The sequence below is a fragment of the Hyperolius riggenbachi genome, chromosome 11, assembly GCF_040937935.1.
Source record: "Hyperolius riggenbachi isolate aHypRig1 chromosome 11, aHypRig1.pri, whole genome shotgun sequence".
Taxonomy (NCBI): Eukaryota; Metazoa; Chordata; class Amphibia; order Anura; family Hyperoliidae; genus Hyperolius; species Hyperolius riggenbachi.
This window is the reverse complement of record NC_090656.1, coordinates 143,302,231-143,320,735: the sequence shown is the minus strand read 5'-3', so window position 1 is coordinate 143,320,735 and position 18,505 is coordinate 143,302,231. Positions and strand designations below refer to the sequence as shown.

Below are 18,505 nucleotides of genomic sequence, written 5' to 3'. Positions count from 1 at the left end.
TATCGGTAGATCACGATCGACCTATTGGGAACCCAGGCTTTAGATTGATTGTAATCCGTGAGCTGGCTGATTAGCAATAAATCAATAATTTATAGCCTCCCTGCAAATGCTACTAATTAAGGTCCTCTGGTGAGCACCATTCACTTATGCACTACAAACCCCTTTCTTCCTATACTACTGTGATTCTATTGCGGCCCTCTTATTTCTTTTTATTGATTACTTTATAAATTGACTGGTTAAATGTTTTTTTGGGGTACAAGTGCACTTTTTGGCACACATTAGGCATACTTTTTGCACAGGTTTTTTAGCTTGCATGTTTTTGTTAAATGATTTTGATGTTTTGCTAATCAGCCAGCTCACTTATTACAATCAGTCTAAGGGGATTCTTCTATCAAGAACCAGCAGTAGTCACTGGGATGATATTTACAGAATGAATGGTCTGCATAGGTCAGGCGTCTGGCAGTCAATGGGATATATATGGGCACGAGGTAATCCTGTAGATAGCACTGGCATAGCTGGAGTGAGCTGAAGTATACCGATGTATACTAGACTCTACACACTATGGGCTTGATTCACAAAGCGGTGCTAACTGTTAGCACGCCTGTGAAAACCCCCTTAGCACGTCTAAACGAGCTTTTCGCGCATAAAACTTTATGCGCGTACAACTTTACGCGCACACTGCACAGAGCGCAGGGCGCTACGCACGAAGTGCCCATTAAAGCCTATGGGACTCAGCACACGCATAGGACTTTGCGCGCGCAAAACTTTGCACACAAAACTTTGTGCGCGATCTGATTGAAAAATCTGGTGCTAACCTACTTAGCACCCTGGTTAGCACGTCTAAAGACTTTAGACGTGCTAAGTAGGTTAGCACCGCTTTGTGAATCAAGCCCAATGTCTTTAAATACCGGTTGTTACAATTCTTGAAATTTCAATGCTTTGCCTCTAAAGTAGTGGCTGTTCTTAAAGCCGTGCCAACGCGTGTCAGGCCATCCTTGACAGTATCACATGACACATGTACTTTCACTACGTTTGTCATAACTGTTTACCGTTTTTAAGATTGTAACTAAAAGCTATGTTTTATAACTTCTGAATCATTTATCACAGACTCTGAAAGCCTCATCTTGTTCATTTTGTTCATTGTATTTGTTAGCATACTGAGGGGTGGTCAGTTCTCTGTTTGAAATTATTGTATATCAGCTGATCTCAGGGCAGAAGGAATGCTGGACATTTTGGGATGAAAGTTCACCACGGGTGAATCCAGGCTTTGACAAAACGTTCTGTGTGGTTATAAGCAGCAGCAAAACATTAAAATGTCCCCATGTATAGTATCCCTTTATTTATGTGACCATATATATTGACCCTTCACATTTAGTGGCCTTGGCTCGTTACAGGGTAACACTAAGGGGCACATGTGCTGTCTAGCATTGGCGAAAGGGAGCTAGGACTGCCACAACCTGAAACAGGCGCTATGATCCTAACACTGTACATGTAGACAATCATCTTAAATAAGACTGCCGTCTCGTGCACTTACAAGATTCACTTTAATAATAGCTTTGGCTGCATGTTTGTCGCATGACACAATTAAAAACTACACACAGTTAAAAACATTAGTACCTGGCAAGGATATGCGCGCTTTATCTATAGAGGGACCTGATCCAGTTCACCGCAAGGTGTGATCGCTCAGTCTACTGCCGAAAATACCAAGCACAACTCTGATGAATATGGTTCTCAACCACCACCTGAACACCAGACACACTGTGATCGATTGCCGGGATATCGCCTTATAGATCGTATAACTCATTGCTGCAGCAGATGTTAGCCGTTTACTTCCTTGTGGGTAATTAGAGTCTGCTGCAGGCATGTGATTCCACTGACTAACTTATGCAGACTGGGGGCCACTGGGTAGCACAAAGAAGCGTCACAGACTTGAATCTTGAGGTTAAACAACCGTGTATACTTGCGCGCATGAGTTGGTGAGCTCCGGCTCACAGGGCCTTCCGTTTACCGCAGTGCACTGGGTACGTATGTAGCAGTCGTCCGATGCCGCCACGCTGACGGTTACTGTTTAAGGCCTCATAGCCGCTGGTGCAACAGTTCCCATCTGTATAGAAGGAGACGGCTCGGTGTTACACGTGGGGATCCAGCGCGAGCACTCCCGCGGTAGCCACGCCTACCAACGTGTTTCACCCCGCCCACGGGGCTTTCTCAAGGTATGGAGTGACAACTGCTTCTACTCTTCCTCCTTTGTATCGTAACGTCGAGGCTCCACGCCCACACTGCCTCCAGCTACACTAGCTGGTTAGTATCTTCCATACTTTTGTAAGTGGGGAGCCAGATTGTCACTGAGGAAACATCATAATCTTAGTTTCTTTGGATCAAACATTGACATCAACATCAGCACCAATGTAAACATTCATCAAAGTCCGTGTGTGCAGATGGAGATTCAGTGAAAACTATGTCTCACGATGATGAACACATTAGCAGACATGATTTTTGCAAGATCAATCGATCAAATCATAGAAAGTACACCAAGTTCAGGTCAGAGTTAAGGCCTCTCGGGGACAGTGTCCCTAGACGATAGATCCAGGTCTATTCGATTTTATAGAGTTCCTTTTCTATATCTCCACCCCGAAATGGGATGTGCTGTTTTATAATGCCTTTAAAGGATACCCCAACTGAACTGTGACATAATGAGATAGACATGTGTATGTACAGTGCCTAGCACACAAATAACTATACGGTGTTCCTTTTTTTCTTTCTCTGCCTGGAATAGTTAAATATCAGGTATGCAAGTGGCTGACTCAGTCCTGACTCAGACAGGAAGTGACTACAGTGTGACCCTCACTGATAAGAAATTCCAACTATAAAACACTTTCCTAGCAGAAAATGTCTTCTGAGAGCAAGAAAGGGATATAAAAGAGGAATTTCTTATCAGTGAGGGTCACACTGTAGTCACTTCCTGTCTGAGTCAGGACTGAGTCAGCCACTTCCATACCTGATATTTAACTCTTTCAGGCAGAGAAAGAAAAAAAGGAACACAGCATAGTTATTTGTGTGCTAGGCACTGTACATACACATGTCTATCTCATCATGTCAAATTTCAGTTCGGGTATCCTTTAAACACCAGACCATCCAGTTTCCCTTCATGGTAATCCATGAAGTGCTTCCCTAACGGACTATCAAGGTCCCCATTCCGGATATTCTCGATATGGTCTCCAATCCGTTTGCTCAAACGATTTTTTGTCTTCCCTATATATAATAGATTACAGGGGCATTGAGTTGCGTATATGACACGTGTTGAATAACAGTTGATGTTTGCCCTGATCTATAAGGAGATATCCCGGCAATCGATCAGTGTGTGTGGTGTTCAGGTGGTGGTTGAGAACCATATTCATCCGAGTTGTGTTTGGTGTTTTTGGCAGTAGGCTGAGGCTGGGCTATCACACCTTGCAGTGGACTGGATCAGGTCCCTCGATAGATAAAGCGCGCATATCCTGGCCAGATACTAATGTTTTTAACTGTGTGTAGTTTTTAATTGTGTCATGCGACAAACATGCAGCCAAGGCTATTATTAAAGTGAATCTTGTAAGTGCACGAGACGAGATGGCAGTCTTATTTAAGATGATTGTTTGCTATAGAGAGTTAAAGCTGCTGGCTGCTTGCTAGGCAAGTAGCACTACTTAAGTCTTCAAAGGGGTGGCTCTCCTTTTCAATTTTCCCATTCTCATTTTGTGAATGAAGTGTACATGTAGACAGAGGCTGCACACCCCACTGCAGAAAATAGATGCAGAAAGCCAGTCCTAGCCATGCATTTGGGTTTAGATGGACTTTAAAATGTACTTGAGATAGGGTACTAATGAATGTACACATACCTGGGGCTTCCTCCAGCCCCCTTCAGGATGTTCACTCCCTTGCTGTCCTCCCAGGCCTCCTAGATCCTCCGCTAGCTGGACTGGTAATTTCTCAACAGGGCCAGTCAGAGCATGTGCAGTCCATCACGCTCCCGATGCTGGTGGTGTTCTGCGCCTGTACTGTGCAGGCATAGAATACTACCGGCGATGAAAGTGTGAAGGGTGCACGGCCGGGCATGTGCACTACGCCCCAATTGAAGTAATTACTGGGGCAGCTAGCAGAGAATTCAGGTGGCCCAGGAGGACAGTGGGGAAGTGAACAGTCTGAAGGGGGCTTGAGGAAGCCCCAGGTATGTATACATTTTTGTAATCCCCCATCTCAGGTTTCCTGTAAGTATTGTTACACTTCAAATCTATGGATAGTATATTTGAAATATTTTACCATTCTACAAAAGAACCATTCAATATACCTTCGCTACTTTTTCCAACAGTTAGAAGAAGCACAAAAGAGGCGTCTGGAGAAGTTGCTGACAGCTCACCAGGACACAATACAAAGAATAAAGGACGAAGAGCCCAAAGTCAGTATTGACCTCCTATTCACACCTCCTTTTTCTTGTCACATAACATCTCAAAAGAAAAACGTAAAAAAATTAAGATACATATGTTCACATACTATACATATGGTATGTAAATTTTCCCAGAGTATAATGCACTGTAAATATTTTTCAATGTAGAGGTCACTTACAGTAGGTATTAAAGCGCACTGAGCACTATGGCTATCATTCATAACGCATTACCGCATGCTGTAATGCAAAAAACAGCTGACTCTACCAAGCACTTAGCAAAATAACAATTCATAAAAGCAGTTACCGCATGAAAAGCTGAAATAACCGAGCAGTGAGGCAAATTACCAACATATACAGTAATTACCTCAAGACATGTCAGTAAATGTCAATTCATAAAGATTAGAGCAGGCGGTAATGACACAATGAATACTGCCTGCTTTGATCACTATGTACTGCGCGCTGAGACGAGCTTATTTGCCTTGGGTCCTATGGCAGAAAATTGCTATCTAAATGTTTTGTTGTTATCATCCCAGCCAAAACTCTACAGTTTGTACAGATATCCACCAATGGTGTTGGCTTCTTCTCCAGTGATCTGGCAAGGTGGATTGCTCTAGTCAGACTGTTGTTGTATGAACTGCCTTAGAAATTTTGATCCCGCTCGCTTACCTGACATTACTGTCAGAAGTGAATATTGGATAGGTAGCATTATATGGATGTCAGATGTGTTAGTTATATCAGTACAAGCATGGTGAAGTGTTAGATCTGTTAAAGGAGGGAGAGAAAGCAAGAATCCACTCACTATGGTGACTGTGCTTGGTCGATCCTGTACTCTTTAGGGCTCAATGTGCTCCTATTGTCATGTCCAAACCACAGCTGGTTCTCCCTGATCCACATATCCCATCCTTTAGTACTTGCATGTGATACCACAAACAAGAACTAAGGGTAGATATGAGAGGCTGATCAGTGGGGACTAGCAGTAGCTGGAGAGAGTGCTATTAACCTCTTTTTCTACTCCACCCTACATAAGGGAGGAGGGTGGAGGGAGGTTAAGCAGGACCTGATCTTTTGAGCCCAGATGGTTATTAAGTTCCTTAAAGAGGAGCTGTTAGGTATAAGGTCTCAGAGAAAAAAAACACATATCAGTAGCTAAATATTGGCTGTACTTACATTACATATGCATTTCACTGTCCACGTTTGGATTTCACAGAATTTTTATATAGTATTTGCAGAGATTGATGCTCCTGACAGCTTATGGCAGGTTCCATGTTTGTCACTGTCTTGTATGAAGCCAATTGTGATGTAATATCCTCCCTTACCCTGCTTCCTGATTGATGATTCAAAGATCCGAATCGTTCATGATCCGGACAACACTACTGTGCAGTGAATATTAATTAGCCATGTGGCTAGGAACAATAGCGACTAGCAGTATACTCTAATGCAACATGTGCACTGTGAACAGCACAATGATTTTTCAGTGCTGTGAGATGGGATGCGTTACAAGCTGCTGTAGCATGAGCCTGTAACTTCCCACTGTGAAAGCTGCCTTTGGGCAGGATAGGGAAATGAAGGGGAGGACCAGGGAGAAGCAGCAGCTCCAGCATGCTCTGCAGTATCTGTTATGCGGCCTGCCGGCCTCCTTAGGACCTTGGGGAAAAGGATGATTGTTTTTCATCCAAAGACAAAGTAAGAGAGATTTTTAACTTCAGTATTGCCTTTTTGGCTTCCTTCTAAACTGTTTAACACAGGAGAATAGAGGTTTAAATTAGCTTTGGTAGCCTAACAGTTACTCTTTAAAGTAGACCTGAGCTGGTGAATAATAAAAAGTATACATACCGGGAGATTCCTCCAGCCCACTCCAGGCTGATGGCTCCCATGCTGTCCTCCTCCGCCTCAGGGGATCATCCACAAATGGCCCTAGAAAATCCTTTGGTCTGGGGCTTTCTGCGCCCGGCCTTGTTCTCTTCCCCTCCCCCACACCCTACCGCACGACTGTCCCTGGGAGCATTTTGCTCCTGCACAGTACTACTGTACAGGCGCAGAACGCTCCCTGTGAGGGGGTTAGCACGTGTGGATGGACTGTGCCGACTGGAAGATTTTCCAGGGCCAGTTGTGGACAATTCCGGCTGCAGAGGAGGTCGGCGTGAGAGCAATCAGCCTGGAGGGGCTGGAAGAAGCCCCAGGAATGTATGTATTTTTTTATTCCCGATCTCAGGTACTCTTTAAGCACATAGCTCCAAATAATGTTTAACTTACTTTTGATAAATTGAAAGGAAGGGTATCACCTTGAAAATAGGATGTTTCACTTTCTTCAATTTAGGCATACAATTACATAGTTATTTGGGTTGAAAAAGGACATTTATCGATCAAGTTCAACCAGACAACAAGTCAAACACCAGCCTGCTCCCTCACATATCCCTGTTGATCCAGAAGAAGGCAAAAAACCCTTACAAGGCATGGTCCAATTAGCCCCAAAAGGCAAAAAATTCCTTCCTGACTCCAGGTGGCAATCAGATAAAATCCCTGGATCAACATCACTGGGCATTACCTAGTAATTGTAGCCATGGATGTCTTTCAACGCAAGGAAAGCATCTAAGCCCCCTTTAAATGCAGGTATAGAATTGGCCATAACTACTTCCTGTGGCAATGCATTCCACATCTTAATCACTCTTACTGTTAAGAACCCTTTCCTAAATAAATGGCTAAAGTGTTTTTCCTCCATGTGCAGATTATGTCCTTTGAGAAGGCCTAGGGACAAAAAGCTCACCCGCCAAGCTTTTATATTGCCCTCTGATGTATTTATACATATTAGATCCCCTAAGGGCGTCTTTTCTCTAGACTAAATAAACCCAGTTTATCTAACCTTTCATGGTAAGTGAGACCTTCCATCCCACTTATCAATTTTGTTGCTCGTCTCTGAACTTGCTCTAAAACTGCAAAATCTTTCCTGTAATGTGGTGCCCAGAACTTAATTCCATATTCCAGATGTGTCCTTACTAGAGAGTTAAACAGGGGCAATGTTATGCTAGCATCTTGAGTTTTTATTTCCCTTTTAATGCATCCCAAAATATTGTTACCTTTAGCTGCAGCGGCTTGGCATTGAATACGATTATTTAACTTGTTGTCGATGAGTACTCCTAAGTCCTTCTCCAAGTTTGACGTCCCCAACGGTATCCCATTTATTTTGTATGGTGCTAGACCATTAGTACGTCCAAAATGCATGACTTTACATTTTTCAACATTGAATTTAATCTGCCATTTATGTGCCCATATAGCCATCCTATCCAGATCCTATTGCAATATGTCACTATCATCCTGAGAGTTGATGATTCTGGACAATTTTGTATCATCTGCAGAAATAGCATCATTGCTTTCTACTGCATCTACTAGGTCAGTGGTCTGCAACCTTTAAGACATAAAGAGCCACTTGGACCCGTTTCCGAAAAGAGAAAAAAACTGGGAGCCGCAAAACTATATGCACAAATCGTTAGCAGATATGACCCCCATATGCACAAATCGTTAGCAGATATGACCCCCATATGCACAATCCTTCAGCAGATCTGACCCCCATATGCACAATCCTTCAGCAGATATGACCCTCATATGCACAATCCTTAAGCAGATATGACCCCCATATGCACAAATCGTTAGCAGATATGACCCCCATATGCACAATCCTTCAGCAGATATGACCCCCATATGCACAAATCGTTAACAGATATGACACTCATATGCACAAATCGTTAGCAGATATGACCCCCATATGCACAATCCTTCAGCAGATCTGACCCTCATATGCACAATCCTTCAGCAGATCTGACCCCCATATGCACAATCCTTCAGCAGATCTGAAAAAAAAAACATTTACTCACCTAGTCAGAAGACCTCCTGTCACGATCTCCTCCTGTCCCGACTTCCGGTCCCGACCTTGTGGCGCGCAACTCCCACGATCCTCTTCCTACGTCACGTCCTGCCTGCAGGGCTACGGGAAAATGGCCGCCCGAAGCCCTGCACTGCACTGGTCCGGCGGCCTCTCTGATAGGCTGCCGGCCAGCAACAACAGCACACGTCACGAGCGCCGCAGCCACTGGCACCGGAGCCGCCTAGGAGCCGCGGCGAAGATCAAAAAGAGCTGCATGCGGCTCCGGAGCCGCGAGTTGCCGACCCCTGTACTAGGTCATTAATAAATAAATTGAAGAGCACTGGACCCAGTACAGACCCCTGTGGGACCCCACTGCTAACAGTCACCCATTTTGAGTATGATCCATTCACCACAACTCTTTGTTTTCTGTCCATTAGCCAGTTCCCTAGCCATGCACACAGACTCTTCTCTAGTCCTTGCATTCTCAACTTTTGCACCAGACTTTTGTGGGGAACAGTGTCGAAGGCCTTTGAAAAGTCCAAGTATATCACATCTACAGCATTCCCAATATCCATATTAGCATTCACTACCTCATAAAAGCTGAGCATGTAAGTCAAACAGGACCTGACTTTAGTAAACCCATGCTGATGCTGAGAAATAAGATTATTTTCTACTATGAAGTCATGTATAGTATCTCTTAGTAACCCCTCAAATAGTTTGCATACAACTGACGTTAAGCTTACAGGTCTATAATTTCCTGGATCTGATTTTTTTGCCCTTCTTAAATAATGGGAAAATGTGGGCTGTACGCCAATCCACTGGGACTCTGCCAGTTGCAAGAGAGTCACAAAAGATAAGATAAAGGGGTTCATCTATAACTGAACTTGAAGGGAACGTGAACTGAGTAAAATTATTTAAAATAAACACATGATGTAGCTGCAAATAAATATTACATACTTAGCTCGCCATCAGTTCCTCACAGAAGCTCACCATTTTCTTCTTACAGTGATCCTTCAGTTCTGACAAGATTTTGTCAGAACTGAAATATACCAGTTGCTGTCAGTTATATATCAGCTGCTGTCAGTTGCAACTGAAAGTGCAAAGTAATGTCCATGTTTCCCTATGGCTCAAGTGTACAGTACAGTTACAGTTTAAAGAGACACTGAAGCGAGAATAAATCTTGCTTCAGTGCTTATATTCAGCAGGGGCATGTGTGCCCCTGCTAAAACGCCGCTATCCCGCGGCTAAACGGGGGTCCCTTACCCCCCAAATCCCCCCCCCTGCAAAATCTACGACCAGCTTGGTCGTAGATTTTGCTGCTGTTGAGGCCGGGCTAACGCTGCAGCCCTGCCTCTCAGCGCCGTCTATCAGCGGCGCATCGCCACACATGCCCCTGCTGAATATAAGAGCTGAAGCGAGATTTATTCTCGCTTCAGTGTCTCTTTAACAGTGTGCTGACCAGGAAGCTGTTATGGGGTAATGGCCATTTTCAAAATGGAGGACAGAGAATTCCATCGATCACAGTGGACAAATGGGACACAGGAGAGGAGGAAGAGATTGATGAGCAGACTACATGGGAGGTAAGTATGACCTGTGTATGGTTATTTTGACTTTTTATTTTCAGTTAAGGTTCTCTTTAACCTCTTGAGGACTGCAGGGCTAAACCCCCCTAGTGACCAGGCAATTTTTGGTAAAATTGGCCACTGCAGCTTTAAGGCCAAGCTGCAGGGCCGCACAACACAGCATAGAAGTGATTTCCCCCCCCCCCCTTTTCTCCCCACCAACACAGGGGGTTGGTGAGGTCTGATCGCTCCCCCCATGTTTATTTTTTTTTTTTAATAAATATTATTGTTCCTGTTTTTATTTTTAAAAAAAACCTGTTTCTTTAATTATGGACGATCGCCCGCACCCCTCCCCCCTTCCCCCGCTGAGTGACAGACAATATGCCCCCGGTGGGAGTGTCTGAGGGCTGGGACTTGGGAGGGCTAAAGAATCATCAATCAGGAAGGAGGGTAAGGGAGGATATTACATCACAATTGGCTTCAGACAAGACCGTCAAAGATGGAACCTGCCATGAACTGTCAGGATCATCAATCTCTGCAAATACTATATAAAAATTTAGTGAAATTCCAAACGTGGACAGTGGTGCATATGTAATGTAAGTACAGCCAATATTTGGCTACTGATATGTGTTTTTATTTCTTTGAGACCTTATACCTAACAGCTCCTCTTTAAGTATTTAATATTGCAATTGGAAGATTGAGACTCTTCTGCATCTGTAATTTGCAACAGTAATGTTTCCCTTGTGAAGACAGAAGCAAAGAAAGCATTTAGTAACTTAGTAACTAGAAAGCATTTAGTGCCTTACCGTGGTCATCCACCATTGAGTTCCCACTCTCATCCTTTAGGAGTCCAATACAGTCAATCTTTCTTTTTTTAGAGTTGATGTACTTGTAAAACTTCTTTGGGTTAGATTTGATATCCCTAGCGATTTGATTTTCAGCTTCAATCTTTGCCAGCCTAATTTATTTTTTACAACTTTTATTGCACTCCTTATAATTGCTTAATGCAGCCTCGGTCCCCTCCTGTTTTAAGACCTTATAGGCATTATTTTTCGACTTCATTTATCCCTTCCAGCCACATGAGGTCTAGCATTGTCTTACATTAGGAAGAACCCACTACCTAATGGCAGTCAAGCTATCTCTGTCGTGCACATGGAGGGATGCGTGGCCCCCAAAGAAATGTCACCCACACCATTACTGACCCACTGCCAAGCCAGTCATGCGGGAGGATGTTGCAGGCAGCACAACATTCTCCACGGCATCTCCAGACTCTGTGATGTCTGTCACGTGCTTAGTGTGAACCTGCTTTCACCTGTAAAGAGCACAGAGCGCCAGTGGAGATTTTGCCAATCTTGGTGTTCTGTGGCTAATGCCAAATGTCCTGCACGGTGTTGGGCTGTAAGCACAACCCCCACCTGTAGACGTCAGGCTCTCATACCACCCTTATGGAGTCTGTTTCTGACTGTTTACGCAGACACATGCACATTTGTGGCCTGCTGTAGGTCACTTTGCAGGGCTCTGGCAGTGCTTATCCTGTTCCTCCTTGCACAAAGGCAGAGGTAGCAGTCCTGCTGCTGGGTTGTTGCCCTCCAATGACCTCCTTCATGTCTACTGATGTAAAGGCCTTTCTCCTGGATAAGTGGCTGGAAAGAGTACTGGTTAAGGGCTCTGTCTTTGACATAGGAGACCAGGATTTGAATCCAGGCTATGGTCAGTACTTATTCAGTAAGAAGTCCTTGGACAAGACTTCCTAATGGCCCATACTCACGGGCTACAAATGTCGCCGCAACACACAGCGCGTGCGTGTTGCAGCGACAGGTCGCCCATCGAGTATGCGGCGTTGCACGGGCGCGCACCCCGAACTGTCGCTTGTAGCTGATGTCGCCGGGCGATTGAACCGCTCAATCGCCTGGCGACAGTCGCCGCCGCAACTCCACCGCAACTGTCGCTAGTCCGCGTGAGTACGCGGACTAGCGACAGCAACAAGACAAGTTATACATTGGGCTTCCGGCGGGGGGAGGCGCGACAGCTTCCGCCGCATCAGTTGCCAGGTCCCTCCGCCGTGTGTATGCGGAGGGACCTGGCGACGAGCTGTCGCCGGCCTGTCGCGCACACGCTCACAAGTGCTGGCGACAGGCCAAAAAGTTGCCCGTGAGTATGGGCCATAACACTGCAGAGTAGAACCTTGAGCACGCCCTTAGTGGCTGCAGCTCTTGAGCGCTTTGAGTCGGACAGGAGAAAAGTGCTATACAAATGTTTGTATTATCATTATTTATATTATGTATCCTGGTAGCACCTCCATGCTCTGGACACTATGCTGACAGACATAGCAAACCTTCTTGCCACAGCTTGCATTGATGTGCTATCCTAGATGAGCTGCACTAACTGAGCCACTTTTGTGGGTTGTAGATGCCGTCTCATACTACCACTAAAGTGAAAGCACCACCAGCATTCAAAAGTGACCAAAACATCAGCCAGAAAGCATAGGGAGAAGTGTTCTGTGGTCACGACTCCTTTTTTGGGGATGCCTTGCTAATTGTCTATAATTTCCACCTGTTGTCTATTCCGTTTGCACAACGGCATGTGAAATTGATTGTCCACTAGTGTTGCTACCTAAGTGGACAGTTTGATTTCACAGAGGTGTGATTAACTTGGAGTTACATTGTGTTGTTTAACTGTTCCCTTTATTTTTTTGTGCAGTGTATTTCAATTTAGTTTGGTTACATAAACTATAGCCCACAAGTTCTCCAGATTGTATTAGATGTTACACAACCCCTGAAACCTTAATCCACATGTGTAGGAGGTGCCCTCATCGTCAAGCTTTCTGGTTGGGGATTGCTAGAAAATTTGGCGTGACTCTGGGGATCCTAGGCCCCTCAACTATTAAAATGGTCTGTTTTGGAATAATTGATCTTGATCACACTTATTAGACAATTATGCCAAGAGGGAAATCTTTCTCAGATGATATACAGTATAATCTTATGATAATAAACTTGGGTATAATAAACATTCGGATATAGTAAACTACCTCTCCAGTTCCCAGCCAATCTCCATTATAATTCTATGAAAGCAACACTTGGTAGAGTAAGCTTGGATATAATAAAAATGTGGGTATAGTAAACTAGTTTCTTGGTTCCTACGTCACGCTGACTCTAGTTATAGTGAAAAGTGGGCAGCTCATGTGTCAGTGTGAAACCGATGATCTCCTCTGCTTTCTCCATGCTGGCAGGTGAGCTGATGCCTGAATGGGGGAATGGTGCAGTGAACAGGTGCTGCTGTTACTCTTTAGCAAGCATGTACGTTTGGTGGCTGGACTACAAGGTTCAGAATACCTTAGGGCTGCATAGCCATAGAACACGAATCCCAGGCAGGACAAATCTCCGATACCTCCGTGACAGGACTTGGCACGGGTTGAACTGCACAATGATTGGCTGCATTTTGGCCAGAGGTTGCATGATTGACCCAAGTGTAAACAGGAAGTTTTGTCTTACCCAGTTAAAAGAAGCATGCTGCGATTTGTCCAGCCTAGGATTCGTGTTGCCTGGCTATTCAGCCCAGGTTATTTTTGACCTTGTAGTCCACCAAATGTGCATCCTTGCTAAAGAGTAACTACGGCACTATCCCCCTTTGCCAGCCCAAAATATCTGGCAGCGGTTTCAGTCAAATGTTCTGGCTGGCTGTCACCTGCATGTCTCTGTGTGTGGTCTGACTGACTCTGAGGTGCTGATCACTGAGGGTGCATTTGTGTCATTAGGGGAACAAAAAAAAGTTTGTAATAGTTGTTTTTCGATTTGCATTTTCAAAAATGGCATTAGAAAAGAAAAAAATGACTCCCAATTATTGACTTGACTTACTCCCGTTTGTGTTACTTGTAGCATACAATACTTGTGGCATACAATAGCACTTACTCTTTAGCAAGGATGCACATTATGTGGGTTTACTACAAGGTCTAGAATACCTTATAAGAAACAAAGGAGGGGCGCTCTGAGCCTTCCGTATTCCATCAGTTAAAGAGACACTGAAGCGAAAAAAAATATATGATATAATTAATTGGTTGTGTACTATGAATAATTACTAGAAGATTAGCAGCAAAGAAAATATTCTCATACTTTTATTTTCAGGTATATAGTGTTTTTTCTAACATTGCATCATTCTATAATATGTGCAGATTACACAACACTCAGCATTCAAAATGAGTCTTTCAGAGCAGTCTGTGAAGTAATGAACTCTCCTCTAGCAGAGGAAAAGTAAACAGTTCAATTACAGTTGAGATAATAAAAGTCAGATAACAGCCCTCTCCACGACCAAGTTAGTCGGAGAGCTTAATAGCTTTTTTGCATAGAGATAACAACTGGAGTTTCTCAACTCTTCCTGTACTGGAAACAATTAGAATGATGTATCCGATCTTAATGTTTTATTTCTTAGCTGTACTACACATACAAATCATAATATCATCATTTTTTTTTCGCTTCAGTGTCTCTTTAAAGTCCCCTAAGGACAGGTCTCACCTGGGTTCAATGTGGCTGGTACAGCGTACACAGCCTCGGTGCGCCTTGTCCCACTTAGCCGAGCCGGGGACTGAGCTCTCCACGATCGCGGGGCGGAAGTGACGTCACTCTCTCAAGGAACTCCTATAGCGGTTACCTGGAGACGCCGGGACACTACAGGCTAGGCGTCCTTCACAGGCTATCAAGTGGTAAATCCCCGTAGGGGTAAATAAAAGCTAGCGGTAGCTATAAATTATAAGTTTATTTAAAAAACAACGCGTTTCATGGAGAAACAGTCTCTGCTTTTTCAAGTTAATGTACAAATCCATATTTCCAACACTAGTAGTATAAATACCCCTCCCACCTCATACAAGCAGCTTAAAATTAACCAATCCGCTTTGCATGGGTGGAGTCCAAAGACCATATTGCTCTTAATACAAGCAGCATAGCTAAACTACCCAATGTAGGGGAGAAAAACCATCCACAGTACCCCTGTTGTGTGTACACGCCCGCGCACTCTGTGGTGTGCTCAGGCATACAACCACACACAGTGAAACCATCCCAGGGTATAAGAGACCAAGACAATATAAAAGATATATATAAAAAAGTGTGTGTGTATATATATATATAGATATAGATATATATATATAATATATATGGTAACAATTTTGTAAACGTAACAGACCACCTTATATTGAGGCAATAAATTATTGGGAGCAAGAGTTCAAATGTACATATGCCTCCCCTGCAGATTACATAGATCTACCCACTTTTATCTAAACCCACAGATGCCATACCCATAAAGTTCAGGGATCTACACATCTACACACATACAAAGCCGGTTGGCCTTACATATCCATCACTAACCACCCCTTAGCAAAGAAAAATAAACAGAAAAAAGAGGGGGGGGGGGGAAGATAAAATAATAACAGGAAAGGAAGTAAATTATAAGGGGAGGAAAAAACAAGGAAAAAAATGGGAAAGAAAAGGGTAAAAATTAAAAAAGGTGGAAACCTTTTTTTTTTTTTTTTTTTATACAATCCTAGGGACAAAGGAAATGCAAACCAAGTTATATGTTGCAGATACATTAGCAACCATCTTAGGGGTTCACTATAAAAGGGCTACCTACATATCAGTGGACAATAGACTGGAGATGACTCATCTCCTCCAGACACTTATTAAAGGGGAACTTCAGCCTAAACAAACATACTGTCATCAAGTTACATTAGTTATGTTAATTAGAATAGATAGGTAATATAATCTCCTACCCACCCTGTTTTAAAAGAACAGGCAAATGTTTGTGATTCATGGGGGCTGCCATCTTTGTCATGGGGGGCAGCCATCTTTTTGGTTGAAAGGAGGTGACAAGGAGCAGGAGACATTTCCAACTGTCCTTTGTGCTGATCACCCCTCCCAGCTGCACACGCTAGGCTTCAAATGTCAAATTCAAAATGTAAAAAGAAAAAAATTGCACCAAAACAGCAGAATGAGAACAACATCATCAGAAATCCCATCATGCTTTGCACGGCATCAGGGGAAAAAAGCCCAGGCAGTTTTCTTCTATGCAGCTAAAAATGAGGCTTGTATAAGAGAAACAAAGTTCTGATGCTGTGAAACTGTTAAAGAAACACCAAGCCTTTTCAGTGCTGCTGAGTCGATTTTTAGTCCGGAGGTTCACTTTAAGTCCTCCTGGCTCAAGTGTTCCCAATTTTAAAATCCAAAAGGACTCCCGTTTACACAGGATATGATACCTTTCATACTTCTTAGCATGTGAAACCTGTTCAATGATAGTGGCCCTCAACAGTTCGGAATTCCTATTATGTACAAGGTGAAAATGTTTTGAGACCCCATGTTTGAGTTCACCCTTATTTATATTTGACCTATGTTTGTTAAGTCTTGCCTGGAACTTTTGGGTAGTACGCCCCACATATGAGAGCCCACACGGACAGATAAGCAAATAGACCAAATATGTACTCTGACATGTTAAATAACTCTTAATAGAGTATATCCCTGAAGAATTTGTTTGGAATGTACATGCCCCATCATGTAATGCTTTGCATGAAAGGCACCTTTTGGACCTACACGCAAAGCACCCCAATCTGTCACCCCTACCCACCTGACCTGTATGTGCAGTACCGGAATCCACTGTAGGCAATCTGCTTGGCGCTATGTGTCCCCTGATAGTCTTTCCCCTCCTAAAGACCACCTGAGGTCTTGAGGGGAGAGATTACCTGAGTATCGGGTCACTAAGTAGAACGGGCCAATATTTGTCAAAGATGTTCCTACATTCTTCTGCCTGTCCGGAATAGTTTAAAACAATAGGTACCCGATTGAAATTAGCCTTAGCTGTCTCAACACTAGTGTGAATAGTATTTTTGGGCTATAGACATTCTTGTTGGGACAATCCGGCAGCTCTGCCTCGGGCTGATACAACTAAAGGGGCAGGATAGTGTTTTTCCAAAAATCTAAACTTCAATATTTCTGATTGTTGATGATAATCCTCAAGGTTAGTGCAATTGCAGCGCAATCTCTTGACTTGACCGAATGGCACATTCCGCAGCCACGGTTTGTAGTGGGCACTATAATAATCCAGATACCCATTCCTATCCGTGGGCTTAAAATAATTGGTGGTTTTGATGGTGGCACTACATGGATCTACCTCTATATTTAGATCCAAAAAATGTCTTAAAACTATCCGTCTCCATAGTAAATGACAAACCCAACTTATTTCCATTGAGGTACTCCACATACCCATGGAGCTCCTCTAAAGACCCCCTCCACACACATAAGATATCGTCAATAAAACGGCGATGGAGGACGAGGTTCGCCCGATAGGGATTGGCCTCTGACCACACCAACTGTTCCTCAAACCAACCCATGTAAAAGTTGGAGAAGGCCGGAGCGAACCTCGTCCCCATTGCCGTCCCCCACAACTGTAGGTAAAAAATGTCCAAAAACGTAAAATAATTCGTTTGTAATATGAATTCGATCAAATCCAAAATAAATTGTTTTTGTGCCTCAGGCATCAGGGGATCACCCCCCAAATAATAACTAATGGATTGCAAACCCATATCATGCAGTATATTTGTATAGAGGGCACTCACATCTAGAGTTGCCCATCTATACAAATCAGTGGACCATTGGATATCATTCAATACCTGTAGAGTATGGGTAGAATCCTTAAGATACGCTGGTAGCTGACAGACAAACTTCTGAGGATGGAGGTCAATATAGTGGGAAAGAGCACTCGTAATAGATTCTATTCCCACAATTATAGGCCTACCAGGTGGATTCACAGTACATCTATGCACCTTTGGAAGGTGATAAAAAAGAGCGTTTTGGGGGCCTCAATATTTAAATAATTATATTCCTCAGTTCTCAACACACCATCAGGAAATGCTTGACCAATCAAATCCCTATACTTCTTCAAAAATTCACCAGTCGGATCATACTGAAGTCTTCTATAATATAGGGGTCCTCTAATGATCTCATTGCCTCTTGTATGTAGGTATCACAATCTTGTACTACAACCCCTCCCCCCTTATCAGTTTCTGTAATGACAATAGCATCATTGCTCTTAAGAAGTTTTAGTGCTCTTTTTTCTATCTTCGTTACATTTTGCCTGCGAACAGGTTTATGGTTCAATTTAAGTAGATCATTGGTAACCAATTGGCAAAATACCTTATGGCTGCATAGCCAGGCGACATGAATCTCGTGCTGGTCAAATTGCAGCATGCTCCGATACCTCCGTCGGTGAGATTAGCATGAGTTGGACTGCATGATGATTGGCTTCATCTTGGAGAGAGGCTGCATGATTGACCCAAGTGTGAACAGAAAGTTTTGTCTTAAGGTGGCCATACACTTGTTAGATTAGCAGCAGATAGATTTTCTGATCAATCTGATGTGTTTAGGAACAGATTTCCAATAGATTTCAGTATGAAATCTATTGAAAATCGATCTGATGGCATTTTTTTTGCCGTCAGATTTCCATTAGGTCCAATGCAAATTGAAGAGCAATCTCATCAGATCGACATAGATTTTCCAGCATGTCAAATCGATCGGGGAATCGATTTGCGATCGATTGATCGATTTCGATCGATCAGCTGCTAATCGGCTGAGTGTATGGGCCCCTTTACCCAGTTACAGGACACATGTTGCAATTTGTCCAACCTGGGAT

At 43.5% G+C, this 18,505-nt stretch overlaps 1 protein-coding gene across 1 annotated transcript in view; it reads left to right on the top strand.

The window, feature by feature from the left end:
- Positions 1 to 18,505, top strand: part of PLCB3 (phospholipase C beta 3) — a 201,313-nt gene that overhangs the window by 178,209 nt on the left and 4,599 nt on the right. Inside the window, exon 24 of the mRNA XM_068261207.1 lies at positions 4,346 to 4,432. Within this exon, the coding sequence (XP_068117308.1) occupies positions 4,346 to 4,432 (87 nt within the window). The remainder of the gene's footprint in view (positions 1 to 4,345; positions 4,433 to 18,505) is intronic.